The sequence below is a fragment of the Macrosteles quadrilineatus genome, unplaced genomic scaffold (genome assembly GCF_028750875.1).
Source record: "Macrosteles quadrilineatus isolate MER2022 unplaced genomic scaffold, UCM_ALF_1.0 Scaffold_5__1_contigs__length_97177068, whole genome shotgun sequence".
In the NCBI taxonomy this organism is placed as follows: Eukaryota; Metazoa; Arthropoda; class Insecta; order Hemiptera; family Cicadellidae; genus Macrosteles; species Macrosteles quadrilineatus.
The window spans coordinates 2,282,171-2,294,208 of record NW_026542598.1 but is presented as its reverse complement, the minus strand read 5'-3'; the positions used below and the strand labels follow the sequence as shown (position 1 = coordinate 2,294,208).

The 12,038-nt window shown below is 32.0% G+C and overlaps 1 protein-coding gene across 6 annotated transcripts in view; it reads left to right on the top strand.

The window, feature by feature from the left end:
- LOC128993980 (potassium channel subfamily T member 2-like) overlaps positions 1–12,038 on the top strand; it is a 329,633-nt gene that overhangs the window by 250,463 nt on the left and 67,132 nt on the right. For all 6 annotated transcript variants that reach the window (XM_054418134.1, XM_054418135.1, XM_054418137.1 and 3 more), the window contains 2 exons: positions 2,016–2,090; positions 11,604–11,687. In XM_054418134.1, coding sequence (XP_054274109.1) covers positions 2,016–2,090; positions 11,604–11,687 — 159 coding nt within the window. The remainder of the gene's footprint in view (positions 1–2,015; positions 2,091–11,603; positions 11,688–12,038) is intronic.

The window sequence follows — 12,038 nt, the reverse complement described above, 5'->3', positions numbered from 1 at the left end:
ATATAGATAGATAGCTTACAAGTGTAATATCTCCAAAGCAGTTATTTTTAGTTGACAATTGCCGGAACTTACCATATTTATTGACTAATAAATAGAAAAACATATATCGATACAGTTTAGCTTCTGAGAGAGTTACAGCTCAGTGACATCATACATATTGTACTGCAGATTTGCATTATAACTGGGACATCACACTGCACTTACTGCTATGGTTTAGTCATGGCGGCTCCCGTCAACTTCCCCCTCTATCCATCCAAATTTCGCCTTAATAGTCATTGAACTTCATACAAATTCGTTAAATAAACGTAAAGGTTAAAGTTTACAAATGCTGAGTAAGAATTATACGGATTTGCGTGCTGTATATCTCCCCACCAAAAACTACCATTTCAAAGATCCAATTTGGTTGGTTCTTAAGCTCAGGCCAATAAATGTCGGTTTAAAAGCTTCATCAAAATTGGAGAGATTGAGTGAGGGTTATTTGGGCTACATACACATACATAATATACTTCTATGTATTACTGGGAAGCCTACGACAATAGATACCTCTCAGAAGGATGCGTTTAAAAATCCAGCTTTTGGTGTATAACGTATAGCGTTGTCAAATAAACCCAATCAATTTAGGGATGATGAATAGCGTCCATGTCCCAAGCATGCCTCTGCATGCCCAGAATGGCAGTAAAATATTGCCAATGATTTTACGTCGTCAATCACTATGCTATTTTATTTCCTGATGTCTCTAGTTCGTAAGTAAAATTAGTTTCTCGTAAACTCCAATCGCATGTTTAATCTAAGAGAATCAAGTGAGTGTAAACTAGTGTTATTTAGTAAGGAATGAAATGATTTAATCTAACTTTCAGGTACAACATTTTTGAAATTTACAAGGTATCTTTCCAGTCGTGTTTTAGAAATTGTCGTCGTCAACTCTATAAGTATTTTTTTATTGGTCTAATTAAGAATTTCCGTCACAAAATCAAGCAATTATTTTTTATCAAGTCCAAATAAAAGATTTTCATTTTCTATGTGAAAAAAACAAGCATAACAATAAGGATTATTAATCAAATCATCAACATTTACTCAATCGTATTTTGATATTGTTGCCAAATAGCTCGAAATAATACGATTTCTTCCCCTCGAATTGTAACGTCAAGCACAAAAATCACCCAACTTATCATTCCCCAGTTATGGGCTGAATTGATCTTAATCATTAAAACCAGCATTAGCACAAACCTCATTCTTCCTCTTGCTTTGCTGCAAAACAAGAAACAACGGGATTCCCAAAATGTCGATAAGATTAATAAATAGGCTAAGAAAACTAAAGTTATAATATTTTCACCATAAGAATAACGTTAAGACTAAAAATATTTTTTATCTCGCTATAGTCTTATGAGAAAAATCCATTTCATTAATCGAAAAATGTGTGTGACAAAGTAGGATGTTGTGCGATTAATCAACCGTTATAGTAATTTTAAAATCACCCTCCAATCTTTTTTTTTATAAAAAATAAACTTGACATATAGATAAATATAATAAATTTTTTTTTTTTTTTTAAAGAGGTTGGCGGCCTCTTTTAACCTTGCATTTGCCCGTCCACATAGACTAAGCGCCCGTGCGTGGATCGTTAACAGCAAAGCAAGGAGTGAGCCGGTACAGTACAAAGGTGAACTGTACTGATAAAATGTTATCGGCAGTGACCAGGATCCGAACCCACGACATCGCTGCCTTGGGCCCGAAGTCCGCGACGCTACCGACTGAGCCACCGACTCACTATATCACACTATATCATTATTTATTATTATTTACATATCAACTGAACCTCGCCGATAAGTTTTGTAAACTTGGCGACGCCAAGCCTATGTAATATTATTGATAAATATACTTGAACTTAAATTATTATTAATTTGGATAATAGCAAACCCTCTATAATGTATATTGAAGGGCCGTTTGAAATTTTTCTCTAATGATGATCATGTGGCACAAAATATCTTTATTTCTAACTTTTGCTTTATATTTTCCAGGGGAACATATGGCAGCAACTACTGTCGTTCCATTTCATTCTAGAGCTAGTAAACACCATTCCGTTTGCGTTTACAGTGAGTATTCCTATGTTTTTCACTGGTTGTTGTTATAGTAATAGTATAAATTTGAATAAATATATCCTGTAAGTCTAGATCTATCTTCTATAGCCTATATTAATTACGTAAGCCGATTCTTTGCGTCAAAATTGTGGGCGACTGGGAAGTCGTAGAACGACGGGAGAGGGCTCAAATTAAAGGTCTCGATCCCGTGACGGCGGGAAAAATAGTGAAATTCCCAAAATTTTAACCCTAAATTGGATATAACCTAAAATGTTCTCCATAAGAAATGCATTAGAAGCCATTTACTGCTGTTTTTTGTTTACTTCAATACAACTGATCGTGATTAATCATCAAACCAGTAAGCAATAAATATTACATTTGGATTACTCATTTGCCAGTCAATTCTGCAATGTACTGTATACTATATAAAACCAGGGATAACTTTAGGCCTACCTATAATAATAAATATTTTTTAGTTACGTCTTAGAATTTTGAAATCAATTATTTTACTGTGCAATTGGCAAACTTGTGTATTTTTTAAGTAAATTAGTTAAGCGTATGATAAGTAGTAGAATCATAGGAGATGGCTCAAATCAAAGGAATTAAACTTAGAATGGCTGAAAAAAATTATGAAGTTGTTTCTTCTAACTTAACGGTTATTGTTGTGTTGAAGGAATGTTCAACATGAAATAACTACATTGACTAAATAATAATCGATTCAAGATTGTTGAAAACTTATGCTTTGTTTTGATTTCAAAAGATTTATTCTTCACTTTTTTATACTTACTAACATTTTTAATTTGAGATTTATTGTAGTGTTTACAAAAGGAGCATGCACTTAGAAATAATAACTAGGTCGGGGTGCTAATTTAGCGGTTTTAACTAAGAACTAAGCTTATCTCAACACACCTTTATTTGCCTTTTCATATATGACGAAGACAATTTCCAATATTTTAATCAGGAAAGCCTTTTTATTATCAAAAGACCAAAGCTACCTTAGTAATCTAATATTTATTCACAAACATGTTTGCTGCCTTTAGCAGAGTTAAACCTTTAGAGTAATTTAAATTATTTATTAAAAATAACATCAACAAAAGCAAACAAAGACAAACAACAAACTATTTTTTACACAAAAGATTGTTGTACTGGTATATATATCTGATATATGTATTAGATTTATTTAAGTTTGTTTATACTGTATTACAATAGTTTGTTTTACATTTGAGCTTTTCAGGGACTTATGTCCCTTCAAGCCACTAATATTGTTAGAAGTCAATCAACACCTACCTACCTAGGTGTATCAGTTTCAATTTGGCATCACGTTGAGTTGAATATACGTAGATTTATTAAAGAAGCTTTGCACCTTCTCTTTATAGTTGAATCCTCGATACCAAGGACTTAACTCTCTTTAAAGCCCTGCATTTATTATCCTTTTGGATCTGCTAAAAATAGTTTTGGAAAGGATTTGAAACGAAGTTGTTTCATATTATCTCTTGTTATTTTACTAACATTATGATCAATCCGACCAAAAAAGTGATATGTATGTAATCCACTGAAACTTTACTAGTAGCATATACAACAAAGATACGAGGAACAAAGATGCATTTTTTGTAGTTATTTTCCCCATAAAATAATATTAAACTATTAGTTTTCATCAACATACTCTATATCAGCAGAAATTACACAAATCAAGAATGGTTTAAGAAACCCCTAACATGATGTAAACTCGTATATCAGCCTAAATTTGAAGGGAAATCTACTTATTTAAAGTCAAGGATGATACTAGAGTGTAATATCCCCAAATATTCATTTGGTTTTCGTAGCTAAAATCTCGATGGTAAGGCCACATTGATAATTAATTAAATCATCTCATTGTAGCGTTTACAATCGCGTTTAATAATTGTATTACACGTCACAGAGCGTGTTTAGTCGGTATATAAGTGATTAGATGACAGGTTTGATAATATATTATTTACGTAATTAAATTATTTAGCTTAATCTGCGTACATGCGTCATAGTGGCATGGTTGTGAAATTTAGATAGCTTCGATGCATGGTCAAATAAACGGCACCAACACGTAAAGCTAATTAGGAAGTTACAAATTTGTAGATTCTTTGTACAAATATGTTTCAGTTGGTGCAGTGATTGGTTGCCTCTATATATTATATTACATTAGAGAATCAAATTTTAAAGGCCTAAACTCATCACATGTTGGGCTTTTCTCTGTAAACATGATTTATGACTCATAATACCTTCCTTTACTGCCCGTGCGGCAAGCATTTTATCTTTCATCACAATGTAATGTATTACAAACTCACTTATGAAACTATTATCGAGAAATGGCGCAACAACGTCAACAGTTGTATCTACTATTATAATTACAGGTATTGATTAAGACGTAGATTTTACTAAAATGCAAGTTTAGGTTAAATACCACTTTTTCTAATACCAAGATGGCGGAGTAAGGTAAACCATCAAATGACCTAGGAACACCCTCGTAATTTCCTTCAAGTAATTTATACATACAAACGTGCATACACAAGTTTACTTTACAATAATCCCTAGATGTGTTCGTGCATGGACTGTAATAAACCTAAACATGTTGTGTGAACATAAACCTAAGAGCCTCATTTTTACAAATTAAACATAAACTTAAATAACAGCAATCTAACGTGGTGCAAATTTTAATTTACGACAAAATGATTTAATACTAACTTACTTGAGATAAAACTTGATATTGAACATAACCATACTTTCTGCCATGAAGCGAAATTCAAATATACCTAACATCATTGACTATCTAACATGTAAAGTTACGTTAAATACAAAATGCAGTTTTTAATAGACTATGTAGTGGGCTAAAACTCCGGCAAATCAATATGCAAATCAAAGTAAAGACCAATATAACATCAGTAAATTAGGTCAGTCGTCGAAATGTCAGAATGAAGTGTGATTAAGTGAGGTAATTGAGGAATCGGACGTATAATCGATCAGTCTGAATGTGGGTTTGTTGGTTGACTCGATAGCAAAAACTCGATAAAAATACAGTCAAGTATTTCTATTTGAATTTCACAAGCGTTTCACTATTCATTCTTCAACGATTTAATATAAAGGCCTAGCTGTAGTTTACTTTACATACAAATGTTTCGTCATACTGCAGAAAAACAGCTGTTTTAATACATACGTTATAGGTCCCTACAAGCCTTTTTCCCTAGGGAGTAAAAGTCAGCTGTTGTAAACTCAATGGTAACGAGTCATGTAAAGAAATTAGGTATCAATTGATTCGATATAATTGATCAGTTGTAGTATTGTTGTATTCTGTCAATAGTTTGACATATCAATAGTATGGATCCAATAGTCGATGGTATTATATACACTAACACAATCGTAATAGACGAAATGATTGAATCACTTACTAAACAGCTGCTTGTTTCCAATAGCAAAATTGTTTACAAGTTGAAAGTCGTTTTGAAAGGTTATACTTACATGAAAAGTATTATCATTTCCTAAATCAAGTTGTTAAATAATATTGCAATATGATGAAAAATGTAGTTCATTACACGGGCAAAATGTGTTTTTCAACCCTCGCCCACTTCCCTCAGCTTTGCCTCGGTCGTCAAACTGGAGCTCGGATCAAATAAGTTACTTTAATCTCTAGGAAAGAATTATACTATTGTAGAGTATTACAAACATAATCAAATAAGATCCATTCTTTGTCAGCTAAACCGACTTTCTGTTAAGTTCAGTTCATATCAGTTTCATTGTGGAAACAATCCTAAGAAACATCTGACTCTTAAGCTATAATTAGTACTAAAGTTATAGACACAAAGAAACTTTACTCTATGAAAGTTAGTATTACAATATTCCTTTATAGAAGCAGCCCCTTAAATATAATGTTGAGTAAATATGTAACAGGAACAAGCCAGTCCCAAGACAGCACTTTGTGTTGAGGTCGTCGTTCTTTCTTGTTTTGCAATTATTATTTAACCTACATTGTCATCTTTTATGAATAAACAAAATTATTATGGCGTTTTTAATGGATATTATATCAAGTATGAATATATTTGAGCTGTATACATTCCATACAGTAAGCTACGAATTAGTAAAGAGGATTTTCAACCCTGAAAGTATTGGCACGACAAAACCGGGATTGAATATTAATGTGATGGACAAACCTTTCTACTGTAGGATAATGTATGTAGTACAAAACCTGTTCACTCACTAACATTCAACTGTAGGGGGGGAACGTATTTAAAATATACTGGAAAATAATATTTCTCGAAAACATATTTAAAATGTGTGTGCTTGCACAAGTTAGGTCATAATGTTTATACGAAACGTCATTAATTATTTATTTGTTGTTTAGCTAAGTAAATATATTTGTTAAAGGTAAATAATAAGCGAAAAAGATTAGACGTATAATTTACAATAATAATATAGTTACATAGCTATATCGTTACAAAATTATAGATTTCGATGAATAATTTTTTGGGCAAAATCTCTAAATTAAGATTGAATAGCATGTCAATGTATTTAGGAAAAAACATCGGATTCCCATGTCAAAGCTGTATTCACTTTTAAGAATAAAACTTTTTACAGTGACCTGACAAAGCCAGGCTTCCTTGCACTGATTATAGCACGCAAAGTAACTAATTGCCGCAATTGCTTACTTTTTACTTTGCCGCACTCCAGTATTCCAACCAAACAACACAAAACGTATGTGCTTTTATAAGACACATAATGCGTGTCCGCTTGAAAATAAGTTAACAACACTTAAAGATACTACGACTACGATCAGCTGGTGCAACGCTTCACATCCTTTGACAGAGTATTGATACTACGACTTACCTGTTGTTTCACATTCTATTTTCGTTCAACGCTTGGAACCTAAACTAAAACGTGTTGTTTTGTGTTTCAATGGCTAATTATTTATATGCTTTGTAGTATTAGTCGGAAAATATAATGTGTAATGCGAGCGCAAAGTGCCTTTGCTGCACACGACAAACCTTTTCTCATAGGCAGCAAAGTGCCACTTCGCGCACTAGTTACACAAATAACTATTTCAAACTTAGTTGAGTTGATCATCTCTGAAGTGACTTCTGCGGCCAGTCAACTATTTCAGTCCTAGATACAAACTTTGTAACCAATCAAAATTTAAAGAACTTATTGTAAACTATGACATAGTTATGTCTTATTAACTTATTATTAACACACAAGGAATAAAACAATACTTTGCCTGTAGCACACTCCGTAAGGTACTATGTTCTCCTAAAGTATGCGTCTAGATATAACTAACTCTTAAAAATAATCAACGATGGTACACCTCAATCTGACAACTTTATTTAGCATCATGCCTAATATAAAATAAATAGACCAATTTAAGTACCATGTAAAATACAATTAAATAATTATATCGTCATACGAGATAGGGGATGTAATTTATACGTATTTCAGCCCAAAAACGAACCAAAGGAGGAATTTTGAAAGTGAATTTGGATATTGTTTTAATTATTATACCCATTAAAATTCGTGTCCCTTTCTTCATTAATAATGTATCTGTTGAATGTTACAACAAAATTATTAACACTTTATACCTATACTACCTGTAATGTCAATATAACATTGATTATTTGTTCAAAACGTTAACATAGCAGGCCACATCCATCAATATGATTACACAGGGTGTAGTTAATCCTGCCCGGTAGACGTTCGATCATTGGCTGTCTGTGGCTGTCACATTGCAGCTGTACAGCTGGGGACAGTGCCTGCCTTACATTACAATGTTGCCACACTCGTCCCAGAGAGATGTGCTACGCACAACCCCGTGGTTTTGAGGTTATACACGGGTGTATTCAGCTGTAGTAGTGTTACATTTGGTGTTTATTGTGTCATTTACTTCGTAATTTCTTTCTTGAGCATAGTTTTTTATGATAAAATAAACAGGTTTACAAATTTTATACTTGTGGTTATTATTTGCGATTTAAGTTTTTTTTTTTCAATATTAAAGCCCTGAAAATTAAATAATATAAATGAATGTACGTGTACGCTGTCAATTTCCTCAGCAAAGTCCCAACTTTTAAATTAGTAGAGCTAATACAATAATATTTTAATTTCAATACAAGGATTAGCTATGAAAAATAACAAGAAATCAAAGGCTTAATAAATGAAATTGCAAATTCTACGTCCATGTTGGTATTTGTTCGTAATGGCATTTCAGCAATAAACTGTCCCTTTGAAAAGACTTTAGGGGCCTGCTGCGTGTCTTTGTGCAAAGTATATTAAATTTAAAACTTCGGATCGAAACATCTAGTGATGATGTTGTCTAATCGACAACCATAAAACTTACATAGGCCGAATTTCTTCGTGTGAGTTCGAAATTCGACGCGTTTCGAATATTAGACAAGAACTAAATATTCGTGGACACTTTTTCGGAGGACACACTTATTTTGATGTGGCCATGTTATTTTAAGAATGACAAGTATATCGGGGTTGTATTTAGTCTATAATATTGTTCGTATACCTTGTACCATAGCTTCATCTAGGGTTCTATGTCTGTACTCATTTAAGAAGCTAACAAATATTTACTAACTTAATAAATTAAAAAATCCAAAATGTTATCCAAAAGTATAGAGATATCCGGAAGACGATACGCGACGTAGAGGAGTGATTTAACCAAAAACTTCCTGTATTTATAATGACCATGTGAATAATGCATAAACCTGTGAACTTTAACTTTGTCGTGGTGTCTCGGTCGCTTTTATAAACGACGTTTGATTTTATTGTGTACAAAAGTTTAATAAAAACACTTCAAATTTCCCCATTGCAGCAAACCTGTAGGCTAAGTAAATTCGCTTGTACTTAATTTAATTTTTACTTAAATATTCCAGTTGGGGATTTATTCCCTATTTCAATAACATTAGATTTAACAAATAGGCTACTTAGGTTTGCTGCTACAGGAAAGGTAATGAAGAGTGTGTGTTTTTAATTTCATGTATAACTTAGTAAAATGAATAAATTTGCTAAATTCGATCAAGAGATGTCCAAAAATAAGCAAACTACAATCGTTTTCTTATTTAACATCATGATAAAATTGATATTTTTTATTAACATTCTTTGTTTAGTTTCACCCTAAAAGTTAAGCGTACGAAAACCCTTTGATTTGCTCAATTATTTTTCTTTTTAATCTTTAGAAGATGGTTTAGAATGAATTTCTGATTTTTTAGAGTATAGAATGAAAAAATGTCATCGTTGTTTATCCCTAGAACCCCGTCCCTATAGTCTGGTCATGCATAACGTGCTATCTAATAGACGTAGGTTTGAATCAAATTTCATCATAATTGGATGGATTTTACTATAGTTATCGTACCAGCTCACACACATAGGAGCCTACCCTACATGCGTCTCGATCTCAGTGATTAAGTAATGCATTTAAAATTCTACTTGCTATACAGTGTTATATTTATTTATTTAAGGCATGTTTGAATATGTTTTTATGCCAAGATAAGTATGAATTCCCGCTGGTACGAACGAGTAAACATTGTAGGGTTTGCGTGTTAGATTGCGTGGTTGTAGTCATTAAATTACCGTGCGGAGTTTAAGGCCCCTTTAATTATTTTGTCGGAGTATTTATCTCCAAGATACTGTTATAGTGTTAGTAGTATTTGTAAGCGCGATTGTAATAATAGGTTGAGGTTTGCAAGCTAAGAAACATTTCAATTACGAATCTCAACAACTTTATAAGTCAAAGCAGGAAATACAATGAAAAATAAACTAATAAATTAAATAAATAGGTCGTAGTGTATTTTTAAACACAGTTCACGAAGTCAAGGTTAAATTACTACAGACAAATAAACGTTCTAAATACAACAGAGAAACTGTTTACACTGTTTTGTTTGAATTTGATATGAATTATTGTGGTAGCCAGCAAAGCACTGTATAGCGTATGCAAAAGGTAGTTTAATTGCCGCCATTTATACAAGTTTGTAAATTACCCCATTTAAACGTCCTTTTAAATTTCTCTTCTACTCTATAAATGATGTTTTGCAATTTTCTGTAGGAACTGACTTCGCGTAGAGTTGTCTAGAGTTTTCATTCACCGACAAACCCGTCTTTCTCAGTTCGGTCTGATGTATTATTCAGTTTACCATAGCGTTCCCAGTAGAAGCAGAATGCAAAATGTTCTACTTTATGTCAAAAATAAGTCTAGAGCTGACATGTTTGTTAACTGTATTGAAAGATTAACGACGCCCAATGGCAACAATAGACCAATGTCTAATGTTTAAGAACACGGGACTACAGTCGCGGAGAACCGGGTTCAAATCTTGCCAAACACGGTTTACTTACGTGATTTGGAGCTCAGCATTTTATAATCTAAAAAAATATATAATCTAACAGGAACAGTGGCATTAGCCTAAGGCGTGGGCTGAAATGATCACTTAATAGAAATTGACCTTCCGCTCCCCAGCCCTGCTAACTAAGATACCGCAATGTACGAGATGAAATTGGTTTGAAGTTGCAGTTACAGTAAACCATGTAGAATTGACTTTATGGTAGACTATTCACATAGTCGAGTTTGTATTCATAAGCCGGAAAATAGTAAAAAATATGATTTATTTTAATCCATTGATTAGGTCCAATATCTTAGGTTCATTGCCAATGCAGAGTTGGCTACAAAGAATGTAATAATTTCCATCTTTAATTGTAAAATTATAATTTTTTAAGTGTGGGTTTTAAATTACGTTTGCAGTATAAAATATAATGGTCCCTTAATCCTAGATTGAATCATTCAAAGTATAAGATCCTCTTAAAAATTGTCGTTTTCCTCGATATATCAACTAAAAGAAATTGAAAATATAGTTGCATTTGTCACCATAGTTTATTATTTAAATCTATATACCTACACATTTATTTTTATTTGTGATTGCTTATACTTGTTGGTTTTGTAATATCTACAAGATTCAATATTAGTGATAATACAGACAGTTCAAAAACCAAATGCTTTAATCATAATATAAGACGATATATAGTTACAAACAAAAAAAGAGTAAACTCAGTTTAATTTAAAACAGTTAAAATGCGTTCCCATCAATTTATATACAGATTAAAAACAAAAAGTCGTTTCCGAAATAAAAACGAGTCTTTCAGTACACATTTTAACTAATCATTGACAATGATTATATAACGACAGTCCACAATATTTATGTACGACAGTTAGTTGTACTATAATACTGTATTTAATAGTTTTAAAAATATATCGGTTATTTCGCCCAATTAGTTAATTGATAATATTATAAAAAATAAGAACCAAATCAGTTAATACCACTTTTATAAACTTAATATAATTATATTTATTTGTTTGTTGTAGGTATATTTATGTATACTGATCGAAACAACATTTAATTTATTACAGCCATGATTAATAAAACCCACAATCTAACTGGAAGAAATCAAAATCAAAACAATTTTGATAGTTTGTTACTTATTTCACCATGTATGTCCTCTAATTACATTTTGATCTTTATGTTTCAGATTGTTTATCCTCCATTCCGAAATCTCTTCATTCCTGTCTTTCTCAACTGTTGGTTAGCAAAAAAGTCACTAGAAAATATGTTCGTAAGTATAATTTTTGCAGTATCATTTATGGTCTTGTTAATTATTTCAAGTTACTAGATGTTTACAGGTCGTTAACAGAATGCACTCTTATGGATATTTAAGTAATTAAAAATGTCTGAATAAAGTACATAACCATTTTCCTAAACACTTACTAAGATCTTTAACATAAATAATGCCTTATATGTTTATGAGCCTTTTATGTTAAATAATGCCTCATATTTTATAAAATTTGGGAAATTTATTCTTTCTCGTTCTATTGTCAAACAAATTTGTTTTGAAAAATATTTACATTGCCAAAGGTCAAATCTTATAAAATGATGTGCTGTTTGACATGTGATGCTATTTATTTTT